General features: G+C 50.7%; 2 protein-coding genes across 8 annotated transcripts in view; one reads left to right on the forward strand and one right to left on the reverse strand.

The window, feature by feature from the left end:
- Osp (myosin phosphatase Rho interacting protein outspread) overlaps positions 1–21,667 on the forward strand; it is a 150,086-nt gene that overhangs the window by 85,808 nt on the left and 42,611 nt on the right. For all 7 annotated transcript variants that reach the window (XM_078188528.1, XM_078188532.1, XM_078188533.1 and 4 more), the window contains exon 3: positions 5,857–5,922. In XM_078188528.1, the coding sequence (XP_078044654.1) occupies positions 5,857–5,922 (66 nt within the window). The remainder of the gene's footprint in view (positions 1–5,856; positions 5,923–21,667) is intronic.
- Positions 16,123–20,486, reverse strand: Tpx-4 (thioredoxin peroxidase 4). Its single transcript, XM_078188952.1, has 5 exons — positions 20,270–20,486; positions 19,080–19,236; positions 17,144–17,361; positions 16,480–16,555; positions 16,123–16,385 (listed from the first exon to the last, which is right to left on the reverse strand). The coding sequence occupies exons 1-5, from the start codon at positions 20,350–20,352 to the stop codon at positions 16,257–16,259; spliced, it is 663 nt and encodes a 220-aa protein (XP_078045078.1). The 5' UTR covers positions 20,353–20,486; the 3' UTR covers positions 16,123–16,256.

Raw genomic sequence — 21,667 nt, forward strand, 5'->3', positions numbered from 1 at the left:
GACCGCGGGCTAGAGCCGGGCTCGACGCGCCGTAAAAACGTGGTAATGATTAATTAATGGACCCGTCGCCGGTTGATTGGCTCACGGAGGCGGAGCCGGCAACGGGGAACCGATGAGCCGACAACGGTTCGACGACGACGGTGTTTCCATCGATCGATCGGAGAGACGCGAACGATGACGGTGGGTGTTTCCAGGCACCAGGCCGATGGACGCGCGGCCGGCCCAAGATCGAACACCGCGATACATACGGTAAATTGATATATTCGCGCAACAGGAAAACCAAGCCGGTAGCCTACATTCCTGATAAGACACCGTGACTAAACGTCGGCCTCGCCGTAGCAGGCCTTACCGCGCCGCGCCGCGCCGCGCCTCGACGCGCCGCAACGCGCGAGTCGTTATGGACGGTTAAGTGGTCGCTGATAATCGATAACCAGGAAGCAACCGGTGAAATTGGAACATTCGGATAGTGAATCTATCTTATCAAGGTCGATGAGCGCCGAGTGAATCGGTTCCGGGGACCGCGATCGGATACGCATCGATCTCGCGGCCGTTCGGCGCCGCTTATCCTCGATTCTTACGGAAAAATCGTTTTGATGGCCGAGATTTATGGATGGACCGGCAAGCTGGCTCTCGATATACCGTACCGTAGCGTTTATTAGGCCTTTACTCGCTAATGGGTTCTGTCTGTCTGCCGGCGCACCGCTATACGCAACGTTACCGTTTGTTGTGCCGTTCGATTTAACCCCTTGCGCTGCGATCACTTTCAAAACTGCGTCGATTAGTATTTTTTCCCTCCTTAATAATTTCCTTGATGCATCTCCTGATTGTCTACGTTTACTTCCATTCCAAAATTTCAACGATAGAAAATTGAAATTTCGTTCTTTTCGAAAGAATGTTTCGATCCTTTTTCCACCGCTTTACCGCCCCGTTCCCCCGATTCAGCGAATCCAGCTGCCGCGCGACCGGCATCCCCGACCAAATGTCTGTAATCCCGGGACCTATTCATCCGGGCGATGATCGTTTGGAAAAGGCGAGGCGCGTGATCGCGGTGAATCGAAGAATCGCGTGGCCGATCGTCGGGAGGGTCACGTTACCGTTCGGGTCAGATCGAGTCCCTTCAGCGAAACCTCGCCCATTCTCTCTCCCTCTCTCTCTCTCTCTCACTATCTCTCTCACCCTTCGGAGGACCGAAGTGATAGCGGTGGTCTTATGCATGGTAGCACGGCATGCCACGGGTATGACCACGCCACGTGAGAATCGTGAGGTAAACACGGACACGGAGCCGAAGAAGATACAAGCTTGATCGGTGACCAGGAAGTCGCGGGACATTCGGTGCCAAGTTACAATGTCACGAACACCGTCGGCTATAGATACCTGTACGTACAGGTATACGTGTACATACGTCGCCCTCTCCCTCTCTCATTCTCCCTCTTTCTCTCTCTCTCTCTCTTTCTGAGATTCGAACGATCCCCCTGCTCCCGCGGTCCCTCGCGTAACAATTATTAACCGGCGCTCACCGCAATGAAATCGCACGCGGACGCTTTAATGTTATTGGCCGGCGCGAGTAACGGCGCGGCCTGGCGGAAGAAGGCCCCGGAGATCGAGCAGGCCGCGGCCGTCGTTCGGGGCCTTTTTTTCGTCCGGGGCCGAAATTTACAACGGTCGGCGTTAATAGCGTTATCCGGCGCGATCGACCACGGGTCGGTTGTAGGTACACAGACACGGCGTACACGGCGTTCGCGGTGTATACGTCGGGCGGATCAGCCGCGATCCATTCCGCTCTAAATCGTGATCTTATCGCCGCGACATTACGTGCATCTTCGCACTCGACATCACCGGGCATCAACGACCGTCGGGCCCCGGTCAACGACGGCGCGCCGTGTAATAAATTCGTCCCGCGGCGCGGCGCGGCGCGGCGCGGCGAGAGAAGCGTTCGTCGAGAGAGTTCCCGTGGCCGGCTCGTCGCCGGGGCTGGACCGCTTTCTAACTTCCGTAATCGATGGATCTTCGCCGGGGAACGATCGCGGCGCGATAATGCGTCGGGGCCAGGTGATTTCAACGCCCGCGAACGGACCGTTGCCGCGCCGCTCGCGCGAGGAATATTAACGCTTTGCTGACCCGGTGACGAGTTAACGCATCGATGACCGGTCACCAGTTAACTCGTCTTTTCATACCCAAACGTTATTAACCCCTTGCACTATAACAACGAGTCAGACAATTTATTCGATTGTTAATTATTCTCCGCGACTGTCTCGGCGGAGAACGTGTATCTCGGGGAACGAGGACGCAGGGAAATGGAATAGAATCGAGGGATGGGGACCGCGGAGGACCGAGCCAGGAGGACGCGCGACGCGGAATTCCCCGGCGCGTCACCGCTGACAAAGTGGTATGTTCAAGTTTTTACCCGGCTCGCCGTCGAGGAAGCGCCCCGTCCCGGATGATCGACGCGATGCTCGTGCGCCGATGAAACCAGAAGTCCTTGATCCGTGGGCGATGCAAAACGATCGTCGCTATACCCGGAAGAAGGTGCGGTAGGTCAGCGTTCCGAAGCCGCCGCAGCGCTTGCTCGCTCGCTCGCTCGACCGGCGCACCGGAGCCGCTTCTTGGAAGCTCTATCGTTCCGGGGACACTCGTTCAGCGTTTCGTTGCGCGAGGGTGGATCGTTAATCTTCCGAATGCCGCGGAAACATCCTCAACTTACACTTCCATTACTTTTTCGATACGTCCGTCGATACGTGTGTTCGACGCGCGCTGTTCCGCTGTGGAGGAGGAAAGGATGAAACGTCTCTCGAGATAATAGGCTATGCAAGTCAATAGACCAAATTTTGGAATTTGGACGAAACAGGGCTCACTCATCCTGTTTTACAAGGTGCTCATCTTAGAAGTGATGCGGCATAACAGTACGATAACTACCGCTTAAAAGTCAGATTTTTTCCCCTTTCAACCCGTTCGCTTCGAGCGCCAGATATATCCGTCATCAACGTGAAGTGTCTACAAGTACCAACCGCAATCGATGATAAATTCTCCGTTATCAGCAGACCATTTCTTCTTTCATATTACATCAAAACGCGTTACGTAACATACTTCATACTTTAAGACCATCGTTTATTATTTCATCGTCGAAGCAAAAGGGTTAATCGGGGAGAAAAGTAGTTTCATCGATCGAAAATCAAGCTCCAAATAGAAGACCCTTCTATAGCATAAATAACACAAGAAATGGATATTCCTCTAGCTTTTCACTGTCTCTGTCAAGGAGAGGAGTAGTGGGTCTCGGATCGGGTCTCGTTGAGCGCAAAGGCAAAAGAATGGATCCTCCGTTCGTCGTCTCGTACGTAACCATTCGAAGCTCGGTGATCTTGCTCATCGATGATCGGGTACGACCGGAACGGGTTCAGCCAGAAAGAGCCAGACCGGTGGGCGGTGTTAACGACCGGCTGTTCAAACCAGGAAGATACGATAGGTCAGGAACATGCGGGTCCCCTGATCCGCGAATTACGACCTACGGTCGACGATGCCTATATGCTCCACTTTGCCGGGCGGACCTCTTCACCGTGTCCTATAGTCTATGTACTCGGCAATGGCTGCTCATTGCTCGTCTTGTCAATGCTAACATCTCGGATCGACTTACAGTTATGCGAATCGCTGCTTCTATCCCTGAATCAAATCGAGAGATTTTTCCTCCTTTATCTCTTTTTCTACCGGCAGAATTTTTTCCGCAAATGGTTAATTATATTAATATTCAATATTAATAACATAGCATAGAATTGCGTGAAATGCGAATCAGTGGAACGATCATTATAAATTCTGATAATCTGCCCAATCCAAAGACGGCGATTTGAAATTTCGGATTTTTTCGAAACCCTTCTTTGACTGTCGCTAAAGAGGATCGACAGCGATCGAGTCGCGTCTCCGCCGCGCTGAAATCATTTTTGCATGTCCGTGCGACGGTTCGACTCTCGCATGATTTTCGCACGTCTCCGCGTGCTCTATTGAAGCGTGGAGGAGGAGGGGGCCCGCAAAACCGGAGGTTGCGGCAAGGCGAGCGTTACACGAGGAAGAGATTACGGGCTGTTCGGGTTCCGTGCTTTCTCTTCCACCGTCTCAATCCTCCGGCATTGTTCGGGCCACGGCGCGGCGCGGCGTCGTCCGCGCTTCGTCTTCTTCTTCTTCCTCTTCCTCTTCCTCCACGAGAGATCTTCCCACGCACGTGCCGCGGCTCTCGTACGGGTCCGCGAGGCCTGCTGAATAATTACCAGATGAAGATACCGCCGCCTCGTGTAGGCTGAAATCTCGCCTCCTTCTCTCTCTCTCTCTCTCTCTCTCCTTCTCCCGCCTCCTTCAGCCGACGAGGATTTTGCAACGGTACCCGTGTGCCTATTCGACCGCGATGACGACGGCGACGGTAACGACGTCGCGTCCCTCCGAGGATCGGCAACCCACGGGGATCGACCCCCGGAGGGCCATAACCGCTGGTAGGGCGCCGACGGTAGCTTCCCATTCGTCCGTGATCAAGGGATTCCCGGAGGGTGGATCCTAATTTAGGCGAAACCCCGTCTTACTGGGTTTAGGGCTCGCCGAAGGCGGATATAGACTATTTTTCAATATGGACGCAATATCTCGCAATATGGTTGTTCGATCTGCTTCAGATCGGACACGCACGGTTTCAACGTGGTGGATTACAAACGGGGTACCAAACGCCGCAGACTATCCGAAGAATGTCTCCGCGCGATCGTATCCAAACGATCCCAGGCCGGCGCACGATTAGCGACAGATGACGTAAACGGGGGCTTAAGCCTGCCGCCTTATCGGCGCGCTATCAACGAGGCATTGTTCCGATTGGAGACACGGCACGCAAGCCGCCGTGTCGTGAGACAGACACTCGTTAATGAGTAGGTTGCAGCCCGTAAAGAACGTGATAAGTAATGGATCTGGGTCGTTCGCCGCGTTCAGCGAAGGCCGAGCTGTGTTATCAACGTGCCGGGGACAGTAGTTTAGATCAGTTTTCCCGCGGAAAGTGACAAGGACCAGCCATTGTACTCCGTGGAAAAGCAAGCGCGGCCGACGCTGCTCGGAATATATCCCCCGGACTTTCTCCAGCCGGGGACCCCGATTCGTCACTGTTGCGTAACGACCCATTCCTGTAGATCCCGTGAAATTAATTAATGCCTCTAGCGTTCAACTTGAGCTAAAAAATCACGATCGTCCCTTCGCGAAAGGATTATATTCACTAATGCATAAAATAAAATGTTCTTAAACTCTGTTATTAATAATAATGCTAATATCAATGTTGCCAGGCACTCGTGAGTCGTCGGTTCTGGAATGAAAGACGCAATAGTTAAGAGATAGGGCAAGAACGAAAGAGAAATTGCGAGAGTTGTGGGCAGCTACTTTTTCTAGAGCTTCATTTCTAATTGACGATGGCGGCGTGTTAATTGTCCGGCTGCGGAGGCGGCGAGGGGCCTCGGAGATTCCTCGGGTCGAACAGGTTCAGCCTTGGGTTCGGTGGAATTCTCCCGGTGCAACGAAGCGCTTCTAGGAAAATGGCAAAGCGCCATAGAAAGTGATACTTTTCGCGCGCGCGCGCGCTCGTAGAAAGCGGCCACGCCGATCGTCGCTTTCGAAAACTTGGCTTCGCGAACAAAAAGTCCCCTTTTATCCTAAGTTTCCTACTGAATCTCGCCTGATATTCTAATTAATTAGAAATGGTAATAATTTTACCTCGGTGAAAATTGAAACAACCGTAGCCGATCGAAAGCGACACGAAGCACTCGCGAAGCGTGCGCAAAACGTGCTCGCGACCGTATTCGCGTTCCGAGATGGAACGTTCATTGAATTTCTCGTTTTCTTTGTTTCCAGAGATGGCAGAGGAGATGGTTCGTGCTGTACGACGACGGGGAGCTGACGTACTCGGTGGACGAGCACGTGAGTACCATGCGAAAAACCATTTAATGCAAATTTCCGTATTCGACCCGGTGGCTGCACACGGCGGATCGAATCCTCTTAGCCCGTCTTTCCGCGGGGCGAGCGACGCCGTACCCCCGCGCGCGCACGAAATCCACTTTGCCGCTGACAAATCCGTTTAACGTCCCGATACGGTTTCATTCGGCGTGATCGCGGCAACGGCACCGGCACCGGCGGAAACGGCCGCGCCGCGTAATTCGAATTCTCTGCCGTGGCCGTTCGAACCGGTCCGGTTTTGCGCGGCTAAGCCGACTTTAAAATTCATTTCGAGAATTAATTTGTCGGGCGCGATCTCTCGTTGCTAATGCTTGCACCGACGTTTCTCGCCGCGTTGGAAAACTGCCAGGTTTTCCTACCTGGAATACGAGACTTTAATCGGACGCGCGTGTACATTCTCTTTACATATGTATATTAATTTTTATAACATTAGGTTTCTGAAATAATGATTTAAGTACTCGGCGTAAAACAGTGTAATTGACTAAATTTATCTCTTCGGGGGATGCGTTTGACGGAGGACGAAAGTCGCGGGTCAGTCGGCTGCGTTAGCCCGCCCCGTAGCATCGTGAACTGTCAAGCTTCCAACATTATGGCAGCTCATGAATCAAGAGCTGCCCCTCGAAGCGGCTCCCTCGGAGTCTAGGAGCGGCAAAGGTCGCAGCCAATTGTAGTTCTACTAGCCGCAAAAGGCTCGTACACGAGGCAGTCATAGTCGATAGTCAATACCATCAACATCGAAGACGGTAACACGGAGGCTCCGGCGAAACGGCCCCGAGGTTCGCGCCTCCGGAGACACCCTGGCCCCGTCGCTTCCTCGTCGATGGCCATGCTAATGCTAGAAACCGTCAGAATTGATTTAAGCGTCGGCCAGATGGCTAGATAAAGGCTTCCCGTCGCTGCTGTTGCTCCCTTCGCAAATGGACGCTTAACGACGTTAAGGAGAAAAGTCCCCGTTGACCCCTCGCGCAATTTCTCTGGACGTGTAACAGCTCGAGCTGTTGAGCAATTTTAAAGAAAAGCACTCCTAATTTTGCTGTCGAGATTTCCAGCACCCGTGCTGTTACGTAATTGGACGAAAGTGTCCCGGAACAATTACCTCGAGGAACTCGGCAATCTGTGCAACGATATTCTTTGTGTAAATCCGTAATGATCTAATCTTGCTCGTGGGTCTCCAATCAGAGTTAGATTAATCGCGCTTTTACTATACTAGACGCATTCCCAAAGAGTTAACCTTTTGCGGTCGGCTGAAAATTATCATGCCACGTTTCAAACCCTATAAAATTTATTTTATATTAAATTTAAATTTTTAATTAATTAAATTAGAAGATCAATGTTTTATGCGAATCTCTTCGCAGCGATTTTTCATACGCAGATCGCGTGGAATGAAGTTGTCCGCAGACTAACTCGACAAGATTCCCTTTCGACGGTCCCCGGGAACAATGCGCGCCGCACCGCGAGCCCCGAGGACATCGCTTTCGTCTGGACACACCGCCGACCCGTTAGCCCAATTTCTCATTCCACCTCAAGGCCGACCGGGTAAGACTCCGGGGTCCCAGAGGGAGAGAGGACACGCACCACCGCCGTGTACCACCGGTTATTATCTTTTCGCATTTTTCGCCCGAGATTATTCTCTCGAAACGAATGGCCCTCTTAAGGCCCGCGACCGGATCATTAATCTGGCATCGAAGATGGCCGGAGCTGGACCGCGAACCCGAAGCGCAGAAACGGAGTAGGCAGTGGTAGGTACCAACTGCTCGAAGTACGCAGTACCTTTTACCTTTATCCATTTACCTTTACTACCTTTACCTTTACCCTAGCCTTTCACCTCTTACACACTGCTGGATTTTACGCGAATGAAGTTTTTCATAACTAATTACCATTTTTCTTAATACACAATTTTTTTGGTACAGTTATATATAGTATTAGCATTACTACCATTTGCCACGCGCTAATTTAATAAAAAATAAATTGTCTCGATCTAATTTTCAGAACACAAGTTTCTCCATGGTATTTCAATTTTACAGTTTGCAGAAATTTTATAGAAAGTCGCGTCGAGGAATATTTAGCGACCGGAGAGAAAAATCCGGCTAGAAACTCGTACAAAGCACCTGTTGCTATTCCGATTAACGTCACCGAGGCCGCGCGAGTCCCGTCGTTCCGCGCCGCGTTCCTCGCGTTATGCAGATCGGCGAGCCTGGCGTGCACAGCTATCGGCGTCGAAAATAAATGGATCTCCGTACCTCCCACGTGTCTCCGGCACACCCAGCTTTAACGTTCGGTAATTAAAATCGATACGCGCGTTCGAGCGGAGTCGATTGGAAGAAGGTGGTGTGTGTCCCCCTCCCCTAACAGAGAGGTGTAAAGTAAAGTAATGTTTCAAAGGCAATAGAATCGAAAGGTGTGTTTCTGTTCGGCGTCGCCTATCGGCGGAGTTAGCGGTCGCGGCAAACAGGGCAAAACGATCCGCGAGGCATCCCGTCGCGAGGCATTTATCAGCGTTCTTTAAACGGGACAAGCCTAATCGGTCCGGCCGGTCGCTCGCGCGCGCGCGCGCGAGGCCCAATAATCTCTGGTTAATTGGAAATGGCATTTCTCAGGGGGGGCCGGGGGAGAGGCCCCGAACGGCGCGCGCACACCGCCACCGATACCGGCGAAATGGTCACCGGTGGCCAATTATGCAAATCCGCTGCGCCGGGGAAAGCTGGTGCTGTGCCCGCGCGGAATTAATCGTCTGAATTGGAACGATTAGCTCGCCGCCCCGGAATACGTTCCTTCGATTATCGGGGGATTTCTCCGTCGCCGTTCGCCGCGGCCCGAGAGTCCACGGAAAATTGCTCCGGTCGCCATTAATTGCGGCCGCTGATCGATCTCTGGCGAGACCGTCCTCTGCCGATTTGCACGCAAGTCGACGCGATCTTGTGCTAGTGGTTCGTATTACGCGATCATGCGCTCGTAGTTCGTATTACGCGTATCGACGCGTATTCGGGCTTGTTGCCTCCCATGAACGCATCTAATCATGGGTCTTCGCGCGTCGAACACGAAACCCTCTGCAGACTCTCTGAATTTTTCTTTTGCTCGATATTGTTCGAACATGCCAATTCTGTGGCAATTCTGCGATAAAACGGACCATGGATTCTAAGTTAATTGTGAGAAAGGGTGCTAAATCCTCGGTCTGTCATGATAAATTGGTCTCTTGATAGGGTGGAAGAATATCTTCTTCTGAGCCGACTTTTAGCTCCCTTTTTCTCTCGCTTAGCAAAGAGATCGTCACAGTTAACTGGCTAACCATCGTGCATCGATTTACCTAATCCCAAAGTGACGTACACGAAGAGCCGACTATAACGAGTCTCCCATCGACGCACAAACACCGATAGACCGTAGGAATGCGTTACCGTCCAACAAGCAGGAACCAATTACGCATTAGAAGGATCCCCGGGTTTTAAGTCCTGTCCACGGGCGAACGATTTCCTGGATTTCCCGCAGCAGCGTGCCAATTATAAGACGCGTTAGGCGGCTGCCAATAAAAGATTCGAACGAACGATCGAACGAGAGCTTCCATCGAGCCCGTCATTTTCCCCGGGTGTCATTAACGTCTGCGGCGTTCGCCGCGAGGGTACCCGCAACGCTCCGACTAATAGGAACCGTGTCGTCGGCTCAATAACGTAGCTGGACGCTGATGATATTGATGACGGCCGCGAGATAGGATCAACGACAATGCGAACGACCCCTTTTCCTCGGCCCGTCGCGCTCCAGGCACCGGGAGAGCCTAGTCCCGGAGCGTAGTCCCGGAGCCACGGGGCCCGCGAGTCGATCAGCTGACCCCAATTAAACGATAGCCATCGGCTAGCCCGGGCGAGACACAACCGGTTGCGTCACTGATAAATGTTAATGAACCGTGGCATAATAGGATCGTCTATAATAACCGGGAGGGAATCTGTCCGCCGGCCATTAAGGCCGCCTTTGTTCCACCTACGACTCCGCGGCGATTCGCCTGCGTTAATATCGTAACGGTCTTCTCCGTTACCAATTAGAGGGCGGCTTAATTGCGAGCCACCGCGACAGGACGCGACGCGCCGCGCCTCCCCGTTTCACCGTAACCCCGTTCAACTGCCGACCAAATCGTCCAATTATGTTATACAATAGCCTGTGGAAACTGGTGTAGCAGTCGAGAAATTCCGCGATCGAGATCGAGAGAGGAGTGGGGGGAAAAGCAGTATTCGAAAGGTGATGTTCCATATATTAGCTACAAAGATAGAGGCAACATTTGAGAAGACAATTTATTATAAAATGATCAACGCGGACGTCGACGACAAGTTTTAACCATTGGCGGTCCAATGTCGAGAGTGACTCGACACAGATACGAACTCCAATGTTCATCGATAGACTCTATACTAGCATCATACCTGGCTAAAAATTAATTAATATGCAACGTCATTTAACTGGAATCGTAATGACGAATAGAAGAGAAATACCTTTTACAATGAAATCGCCAAAATTAAGGATTGGCCAAAATCCAAAATAAAAGGTACCAAGCGGATGAGCGAGTCGCGAAATCTACGCGGACAGCAAAGGGTTAAGTACGAGGTTGTTAGAAAATGGCGAAGTCTTCCATCCTTCGGACCAATCCTGTTCCAGGATGATCAGGGCTCTCAAATGGTAGAATAAGCTTCGGAGCAGGTCGTCGGTATATTAATGTTCCATCGTGACGAGGGTAGATCTAATCGATCGGCCGCTCGGGTATCAACTTCCCGCAGGATTAATCTACGCGCGGCGAGTCTTCCGCGGCGGTGTTCAGTCATCATCCAGAAGTTCCAATTAGCGTGGATCGCAGCGACGTCCCCGGGCCCCCGTGTTTCACGGCGCAGACGACGCGACGCGACGTATCCGCGGACTAGACACGCCGAGGATCATCCGGGGAGGGTTCGTCGCAGTGGTCTCTCAGTCGTCATCGAGAAGTTCCAATCAGCTGGTATCGGCACGATCTGTTTGCTCGGTCTCGTCGTCCCTATCTTTTTAGTTCCCTCTCTTGCTCCCTTTCTCTCTCTCTCTTTCTACCTTTCTCTTTCTGTCTCTCTCCCTTGGTCTGATTATCCTCTTTTATTCCCGTCGGGCTGTGTCGATGGCTAACCACCGGGGGCCTCTTCTCATCGTCCGATATTAATACCGATACGGGATTTGCATTCAGGCCCCGGTCTCAGCATCAGCATCAGCAACATCAGCACGCACACGCGCACAGAAGCGTACGCGCGCGTTTAACCCGTTTGCATCACACGGAAATGTGAAAATTTCGTTCTCCTCGCCCAATTTTTTCTTTTTATTGTATTTAAACGAAAATGTTTGAAAATATGAAGAATGAAATCAATATTGCACGAATAAAGAATTTGAATAAATTTTTATTTCACTATAGATTACATATATCATACACGCGACTCTTTTGGTTGGCAGTAAAAGGGTTAAGATGCAAATGGGTTAATCCGCTGACTGCTCGGTTACGCTCGGGTCCGGTGTTAACTCGCCGCGCGGATGAGAAGCGGAGCAGAGATAACGACAGCACTGGGAAGCTGCGAGGGGGAGGGTATGAAGAGGGCCTCGGTTTATCTGACGAGGAAGTCGGCCAATCCGAGACACCCGACCGGAGTGGTCCGAGAACCCGGCGGACCTTGGGGGATATTGCAGGGTGGCGCGGTGGCCGGCAGATTCTCCTCGCTGAAACGCTCGATGAATTATTAAGTGGATGAGATCGGGCATTTTTCATGGGGGCGGGGTCTGCTCCGGGGGCGGGATCCTCTGGAGGCTTGGCCTTGGGGGAGAAATTCGCTTCGCAGGGCTTGGACCTCGCGCGCGGAGATGCGCCGATGGAGGGTGATAGCCGAGGGTGGAATTATTTCATTGCTGCGGTAGTACAAGAGTGACACTATTTCTTGATCAAATTTCGAGATCAATTCTTATTCTATAAATTCTTAATCGAATTTCGAGATCAATTCTTATTCTATAAATTCCTAATAAAATTATCCCTCGATCTAAAACTGGGTCTGGGTCGCGATCCCCGAGTCCGGAGCACTCGGCTCTATCTGGCCGCGAGAAATTAACGATCTCGAGGCTCGAGACGCGTCCTTTGCACCTGCGAGGTTGCCGCGGATTCGCATCTGCCACCGGTATCCCGTGGTTGACCTTCCGCGTCGCGGCACTGGCGACGTAACGGTACCGTTTCATCCCCAAAAATCCAGGATTACGGCATTCCAAGAAGTACGAGAACTCTGGACTTCTCTCTGGTCTCGAAAGAAGACATCCTCTTACGTTCACTCGTGTCCTCTTCTATCTACCTTGTCCCGAAAGAGGAAAATCGCTGCCAGGACTCTATCAGCTCCGAAAATCCTAAATAAGCCCAGAGTCTCAAGCCTATCTTCCGATTCGTCGGCAGTTCCATGAAATGAACGATCTAACAGCGTTTGCACCTGGCGAAGCGTCGCGACGGAACGCGACGGTCGCCGGTGGCGTGCTCGCGGTCCCATCTAATTCCCGGATCGGTATTCCGCTTGGCCTTAGAAGGCTGTAGGCCGCTCGGCAATGGCGCAACGGTGCCCCGTTCTCGACCCTTATACCGGCCTATCTTCATCGCGAACTTCTCTCGGCCACGCGAGCAGCGACGCGAATGAAAACGCGTGTCGGTGTGTAAGTGCCGGTGTTCGGTATCCACCGCGCGTCGACCACGTGGTCCCAAAGGACGCGCGGATCTTGCGGGGGCGTGGTTCGCTCGCCACTGGGAACATACACGCGCACGACGATCTTTCTGTGAACCTACGCGTAGACACTCGACCTCGTCTTCAAGAGGCGACATTGTTTAGCATGTATCCAGCTGAGGTTAAAAGTTTAAATTCCATTTAGTTAAAAATTTAAATTCTCCTTGGTTAAAACTTGAAACCCTTTTTCGTCTCTGAAAATATCCTGAAATTTCAGCCACGATCTGCAAAATTTTCCTAATCACAGCTGCTGCAACAATTTACTTTATTCAATCATTTCTCACGAAAACGGCTCCTTAACTTTTATCAACAAAAATGAGAAACCGTTGATTTAACCACGACAGAGTTTAATGTTAAACCTCCCGGTGACTCTTCCATTCCTTTGTTTATTCGGAAAATATTACATCGTCCAAGAGATCCATCGATGCCGACAGATGTCTACACGCACATCCTGCTACAACCGCGAGCGCAATTAAAAGCTAGATGAACAGCTGTGCCAATACGTTCGCTCGCAGTCGATTTCGAAGGCATCCTTGAGACCTCGACGAAGTACATACTACGACTCGTCGCGGCTTGTCACAGCGACGAGATCGGCCGGCGTCGACAGGACTCCGTCGAATCGATAGCGGCCTGCCGCGATCGATGCAGCCTCACGGATCGCGTTCCATTGAACCGTGAAAGCCAGCTTCCGTGTTCCGGTTAACCGTTAACCACGGGGACCGCGCGCACCGAACGGGGACGAAAGCGAACAGAGAAAGAGAGATAGAGAGGAGAGATATAGAGAAGAGGGAGATAGAGAAGAGGGAGATAGAGAGGAGAGAAAGAGCGAGCGAAAGAGAAAGATAGAGAAAATAGAGAGAGAACGAGCGAGCGAAAGAGAAAGATAGAGAAGAAAAAGAAAGAGCGAGCGAAAGAGAAAGATAGAGAAAAGAGAAGGGGGGGGGGGTGAAGGCAACGTTCCCCATTAAACATAGGCCCTCGTAGTAGTCGTTTGGTCCGGTCTAGTTTAAAGCCGTCGCGCGTCGTCGATGCTCGCCTTCGCGCAGCACAGCGCAGCACAGCGCACAGCGCAGCGCCGGTCTCGCGTGAGTCTGATTGCGGGTTGAACAGGTTGAACGGTTGGGTAATGGAGGCGCCCACATCTCTCCGTTAGCGGTACCCAGCTTCTGTTATCTACGCCGGACGCCGCTTTAAAGGCGACGGATCGACCAACCTCAATTCCATCGACGATCCTCTGCTCCGTACGGCGTTACACCGTACGCTATTGTCTTCTCGGAAAACGAGCCGGTACAGTGCGGCCCAAAAGTTCCCCCTGGCCGCCACAGAAAATTTCTACGCCTCGCCCGGTCCAGTCCCATGATTTTCATATCGACTCCTTACTCGATTATGAATTCATTTAGCATTCGTTTTAAATAAAATGGTGACGCATTAAAAATACACTTAAATAAAGAATATTTAAAGATTGAAATTCTCGGGAAGAAATTTTTAAAATTACGTCAAAATTGTTTGCACCGTAGGGTAACAAAAAGATTAACAAAGCGGAGTCGAGCATGAAAGATGACAAAAAGAAAGCTAGAAAAATAAATGAAATTACTGGAACAATGGCGCCTCTGGAGTAGAATGCAGAATCCTATGCTCGAGTGTAAATCGTATTTAAACAGTCGCGAGCTATCGCGAGGCAAAGGTGTCCGAATTTCCACGAGGGCTTGTCCCCCGAGGAAGACAAGGGCTTATCGGTGACCACAGTGTCCAGATCGCGCCGCGTTCGGCCTGCTCGTAGACCCGTGGTCCCTTGTGCCGTGGCTGAAACTCATTTCGGAAATTCCTGCGGGAGAGGTATGTAATTATCTGGGAAATAGTGGAGAACCCTAGGCGGTCGGGTATCTTTGGTCCCGGTGTCTACGGGACCCGGCGCCAGCGGATTTATTGTCCGCGTTGATGCCGGCGCCGGCCACTTGGAAATTCTAATTTCTTCCAGCTTTCATTCGCTCTTGGAGCAGTCGATCTTGCTGCGTCGATATTTATGGAATTTCGGGCGTCGGCTAAGAGATAAATACTAGGCTGTAGTATTGATGCAGCATTTCTTGATCAACGCGTTGCGTTTCATCGCGTTGCATGGTCGCAGTATCCGAAACCCGCTTCGTCCTTCAACCTCCGACGAGTTCATCGATAAATTGCTGCTCTAACGTCTCCTCCGCCGGCCAATGAAAAAGATCCTCCGGGTCTAAAATAGCCAAGGGTCCTCTCTCGTTTTATTTTCGGCCGCCCGACCGGGGGAACCTGTCGTGAAAACGGCCCGGTATCTTTACTGGCCGGGACAGTCCGGCTGGAAAGGACCCAAGACTTTGGATCCTGCGGCTACACCGTCGGCCTTTTGTCGAATTTTCTGCTGGCCCACCTCTTCGCCCTCTTCTTCCTCCTCTTCCTTTACCCACAGACATCCTGCTATCTACGAGACAAGGACATAGACTGTCGCATTGCTCCCGCCTGTCCCTTGCCATCCCTTTTCTCCCTTCTTTCGCCCCTGCGCCGGTCGGCTCATTTGCGGCTGGGACGAGGAACGCCGATCAGAATCCACCGCGTCGGATCGGCGGGACGAGGTGTTAGGCGACCGCAATCATCGTAATGATAGCGCCGTCGTCCCCCTGCGTTCGCGATCGCGCTCGCCTGCACGCCATTTTGACGGAGCGGCCTCTTCGTTTGCTTGCACCGGGACCCGTCGATTCCGTTACCCGTTAGGCCGATCCCGATGGCGGTTCTTACAAAAACGGGAATTCGCGTCCCCCTCTCGGATGGATTTAGCACAATAAATTGCAATGAACATTCATTTTCGTCCATTTTAGCGCGTCGCTGTTTTATCGTGCCGTTTGTATCTTCTCTATTTTATCTACGATATCGTTATCTTCGTACGACGTTCTCCCTTCTTTTTGTTACATTCCAAAAAAGCCTTTCAATACATTACTATATTTTCTCTTCTTTTTGTCGAAACCCAGAAAGTGTTTCATTGCATCGAATCGATTAAAATTACAAAACCATCGCACCGTAGACCTTTTTTATTTTCTTGTCCGCGTTTGTTCGATAATCTCTGGCCCAAATTTATTTAGAGAAAAAGACTAGATTGTTGTTTTGCAGCTGGCATTAAAGTTGGACCAAAATTGCGTAACGAGCAGGGTTCGACAATGTTTTTATCGAGCTCCGGGTAGGCGGATAAAATACTTGATTACGCGGCTGCGTAAACAGCCGCTATCGGCGCGGCAACAGCCGCTATCGGCGCGGCAACAGTTATCAGTTACCGTTTGGGAATATAGTTACGTGTCTCGAAAACATCGTCGAACTCACGAAAACACCGTGTAAAATACATCATCGATATTATGACATTATTATACATCATTGATACTACGATACGCTACATCATCGATTAAACTCTCTTTTCTAACACGCTATTTTATTTAGAAACATCCACGTTACAAATTACGCCTAACAAACGAGAAGAGTAGTATAAAAAGTGGTAGTAGTGATAGTATCGTTTAGTCGATAGTTGATAACAATAGACACGGGTCAATAGTCGGTGGTGGTACGGACGTACACCTTTCCAGATGGCATCGAGACCTTGTCGACACCGCCGGGGAATAGTTTAGGTAGTTCCTCGTCCTTCACGGTCGGCAGGATCATCACCTTTTCTCCAGGCTGCAATAAATCGGTCACCGATTGAATAATTGGTCCGACGACGAGCCACGCATACGCGACGAAGCTTAAAAATGGTTACGAAAGGATCGCTTACCACCCAGTTGGCCGGAGTCGCGATCTGCGGGATTCTATCGACGAGCTGCAGCGAATCGATGACGCGCAGGATCTCGCTGAGGGGTGACAGAAAAAGGGGATCGATTAAACCAGGTGTCTCGATCGAAATTTAACGCGCTCTCGATCCGATATCACGCGCGTGCATCGCTTCCGAGTAAATTCTTATCAAATCGTTGAGCCTATATTGATCCCAATCGTTCGGTTCTAAGTTGGATTTAACTGAATTTGTACTCGAAGCTATTTCAACTATAAATATAAAATAATATCTCTAGTATAATATTTTCATTTTGTGCTAACAATTTTACTGTTAGGAATTTTTTCAATCTAGACTCTGTTAGTATAAAAATTATTTTTGGACGTTACAGAGTAATCTTATTGGTGCCTTAGAGTCACCACTCGAGTTCAAAGGGTTAAAGCTTCCTGCAACTATTCTTTAATTTAATTCGCGATTCTTTTAAAGGAATAGTCTCATCTAATAAAACTAATAAGATTGCCGAAAGAAAAGAAGAAAAATAAGACTTGTGCTGAATTGCTAATTGTCCGAGAGAGTCGGCGAACTCGTTCACCGCGGAAGTCGTTCGGATCGGCGAGCGTGTTAAACCGTGGTCGTGCGCGCGCGAGCGTTGAATCTCGTTGGAACTCACTCGACGTTGCGACCGGTGGAGGTCGGGTACTGCATCGCCAAGCGTAGACGGTGATCGGGGCTGATGATGTAGAGCGAGCGGACGGTTATTGCCTTTTCTGGATCATCTTTGCCTTCTTCGTCGATCATGTCCAGCTTCACCGCCAGGCTGCGATCGTGGTCGGCGATGATTGGATAAGGGAACGAGCCGCAAATGTCTTGGCAATAAGATTTAATATCCTGTCGCGCGGAGGGGAACAGGAAACACACGTTGAATCAATCTGGTGATTTATGTGCACGGTGGCTTTTCTTTTGCCGTAGGAAACCGCTTCGCGCTTGCTTTCATGCTCCTAGGATCTCGATTCTACCGTTCGAAAATAGGCTCTTGATAAAACCTTATCTTATCCGCCTTTCATAGCCCAAGATAGTCGAAACTATAAGTTTTTAATTCGCTTTCACCGCGATCGTCGATTTAGCAATAGTTAACCCTTCGCACTCGAATAATGACTCTGAGGCAAAACTAAAATTGTTCTACCATATGGTAATTTTTATAGAAACAAAATTCAGATTTAAAATATTGTTACATAGTGAAACTCGTTGGTACGAGTGATAGGAATTAATTTTGTATGCATAAATGTGCACTATGTAACGTGGAATGGTAATATTACGAGCCAGAAATTTTATCTTTTACGTACAGTTAAAATATCTTCGAGTGCAAAGGGTTAGAACGAAAACAGGAGCAATCAGAAATTCTGTGGAAGGTTACTCGTTATCTGCCTGCCACTTGATACAGTCGGATGCAACGAATGGATGAGTGTGCGCGGCGTGATGTAACGGTTTACGCGATACCACGGCTTCGTTTGTTCAGCTAAAAACAACAGAGTCTCCTCAACAATGCGAATACTATCGTCGCTGCTCGATTGCCTATAGTAATTGTCAATTTTCTGACAGAAAAACCTTCCATTAACCTGGCTTCCATAAACTAAATTTCTTTAATAAAAAATAAAAGGGTTCGGGTAGCTTTTCAATGATCAGATAAGCGTGCTCATCTCCTCTCAAGGTTGCGAAATCCTCCCGCAGATATTCTCGTAAACAAGCGTAATTATTCCGGCCGGCGGATCGTACGCGCACGTATCGCAACTCATTGTAACGCAGACGACATAACGACGACGCTGGAAGCCGCGATGTAATTACAACAACTTCGCGTCGAGTCGAATTTGAATAATATTTGCTGCTGCGCAGAAATCATTACGGTGTTAAGCCATCGGGCTCGCGTATTGCGGCAACGCGTTTTACGGCTCGAAATACGAACGATTCGCACCTACGCGCCGTTCCCAATCGGAGAACAAGTTTGCTTATTACACCGGCATTTAATTCCGATTTTATGCGCCGAATGCAACTTTTAGAAGCTGTTTCTACTTGCTTCTTGGATCTTGAACGGTTGCTAGACTAAATGAAAATAATTGCTAGACTAAATAAATATAGCTGTTAGATTTAGTAGAAATGGTTACTGAATTAACTAGAAATAGTTGCTAGACTAAATAAAAATTCTTTTCTTGAAAAGACGATTCGTGAAATTAATTCGACTTTGGCCAATTGTATGAAGCTATAGATTCGCAGGTATTCAAATCTCTGGTGATCAGTTAACGCCACGATTGCTGGTTTTTGCTGTTTACTGTTCCGTTTCAGACGTATTCTACCTTCGCTTTCTCCCCGCATTAACCTCGTCGGCATCGAGAGCACAACAACATTGAAGAGAATCGCGACTGCTCGACACTCGATTAACGTAGATCCACGTATAATTCGTTCCAAATTTTCGAGTTGATTATCCGTCAAAATAATGATGAACGACGCAGTAATTGTCTTAAAATAAAAAAACTTCTCTTAAAAGAAGCGCAGCGCGGTTCGAGGCAAAGGAAAGCCGCAGTTATTCAGGTAAAATTGTCCATCGAACGTACGTTAACCCAATCGACATGGTCCTTGAGCTTGTCGACGGAATGGGCCAGCAGCTTGGAGTTCCTGCGCTCGAAGTGCGGCTGATGCACCGCCAGCCGTCCCAGCTCGGTGGTGCACACCGGGGTGAAGTCGGCGGGGTGCGAGAACAGAACCACCCACCTGGAAGAAGGATCGCCGTCATCCGACGAGAAGCGAATTGTGAGAAATTGCTCTCCGGGGCCCGATCGTCGCGCGCGGTTTATTTTCGGATTACACAAGTTTCGGGCGCGTCTCGCGGCGCCGTCCTTGCCCCGGCGCTCAAGTTCACCTCGAGCGTGTATAAGACGCGCGCGTCGAGAGACACAAAGCGGAAAGGACGCGCGCGCGGTCGTCGTCATCGTCGTCGATGATTTTCCACCGGTTCTCCAGTTTCAAAATCGCGGTTGCATAACAAGAGAGGCGGTTTCGCGAGAGACGGCGAGGGTCCCCGGCGCGGCGCCGCGCCTCCTGCACGCCGGAAACCGGTCTCCCCCCAGGGCTGTTAAGAAACGATAGACATTTTTGCGGATGTTTTACGGACGCTTGCCCCGATCGCCGACGTATTCGGTGCACGGTGAAAGCGAGCGCGATCGCGCGAACCGACAGCCCGCTCTCTCGATGGCCCTTGATCGGCGGCGGCAATGGCCACCCACGCGGACACCCGCTTCGGATACTAGCGGACATGATTCGGGACGATTTTGTTAACTCTGCCCCGTTTTTCGAAAAGACAAACTCTGCGTCTCGTTTCGCTCGGTACAGCTCTTCTCCCCCAAATAAGCTCGTATAATATTATTCGCGTCGAAAGTGAAGGCTGACTATATCGCATCCACCGGATGCCGAGTTACGAGCGCAATCTTTCGTCCCAAATTCTACGTGAAACACGATATCGTCAACCGCCTCTTCCTCTCTTCTTGCCAGCGGAATCCTACAATGGACCAAAATAGCCGCGACTGCGAGGTATCGATCCGCGCGCCAGTGCATACAGGATGCAAATGTTAGCCGACACCGTGCTTTCATAACGACTTTGCATAATTCGCGGTCGCGCTCTCGGACACTTTGTAACCGGCGGAAGTGCGCCGCCGGTGAACGTTTCGCGCGTCGCAGAACCGGATATGCCAGAAACGGGTAAAACACCGGGGGGACCACCGAATCCCGAAGATAGAGCTGAACTTACGAGTCGCCCTGCCACTGGTAGAAATCGATTGGACCTTGAGTGGTCTCCGCCTTGAAGTTCGGTACGATCGAGTTCAGCCTCATGATGGATGCTGTGCGTGCGTGTACGTGTGTTTCTATAGAGTGTGTTCTGGCTCGGTGCGGATTAGCTGGCTGCCTGCTGTTCGTTTCCTGTGACCACTTTAGCCGAAGGCGCGCGACAAACTGTTTGAACGGGTCGTCGCGTTCCGCTGATATATATCCGCTGGCGAGCGTTATCCGCGGGCGGAGCCCCTCGCGCGGCTCTATCGTCTCTCCCGACTCCTCTCCTCGCACACCACAATCTCGTTCTCTCTCTCTCTCCTTTTACACCGCTTGTTGTCGCCTACGGTGCGCGGTGTCGTCTAACTGCGTAGCTCCTTCTGTCTATTCGAATCAGTACATCCGAGATGCTGGACCTTCCAGAACGCTCGGAGACCGGAAGGTCAATTAATCAAGCAACTATTTCATTTCGCCGCGGTCAGCTCTTCGCTCCGAACGGCCTGCATCTGCGAGAATAGCCGGAGGAGATTCGTCTCTTTCAAAAGCTGGACAGATTTTCGTTCTCCTAGGGGAAGGTTGCGCCCACCTCTCTCCGAAATAGCTTGCTCGAAGAAGTCGTTTTTCAACCTGAAATGCTTCCAGCCTTCGTCTCGTATCTTCGGGATTCCCCGCGGCGTTTTATTGATTAGTTGCCTGGAACTTTTCAGAAACTCTTCTTCTCAAGGAATCCTCATCCTCGGCTATCTTTCCTTTCGCTCGAAGCTTTCAAAGAGTTCGAGGGATCTTAAAACGTTGATCTCTTTTACTTGGAAGTTGCTTCGAGAAATGGCTCTCTTTTTCTCTCTTTTTCTCTCGGGCTGTCGAGTTTCCCAGGAGTCAGAAAAGGCCGCCGCGAGTCCTGGCATTTTTTCCAACGCCTGTTATAGATCCAGCCGTGTCTCTGGATCGATGAGAACGAGTTTGGCTCGTCTCGCGCACCCCGGATCGCGTCGACAGCCTACAAGCTCGAAGAAATTCAACTGGTCGTCGTTCAAGGCCACTTTCTCGACCGTGAATGACTCTCTACTTTCCCGCCGCGGCTTCCTCGTCTGTTCAATGAGCCGAGCGAGCCGGTAGAGCCCACGGATTTGCGCCGAGGGGGACCGAGGGACTCGCGTGCATCGGGTAGCTAAACTGGTAATTGCGGGGGAGCTACCCTCCGCTAACCTTGAGCGGGCAATTGATCCTGCTGTTATTAACGCGTCGTTCAGCCGGCAATTTTGACGGAGAAGCTATATCTCGCGCGACACCGGCTATCATCTGACGCGAATACGAGTTTGCTCGCGGTTTATTAATCAGTGTGCCGTGGGCGCGGGGAACGCGGGAACATGCTGCTTTA

Source organism: Augochlora pura, chromosome 8 (assembly GCF_028453695.1).
Source record: "Augochlora pura isolate Apur16 chromosome 8, APUR_v2.2.1, whole genome shotgun sequence".
Lineage (NCBI taxonomy): Eukaryota > Metazoa > Arthropoda > Insecta > Hymenoptera > Halictidae > Augochlora > Augochlora pura.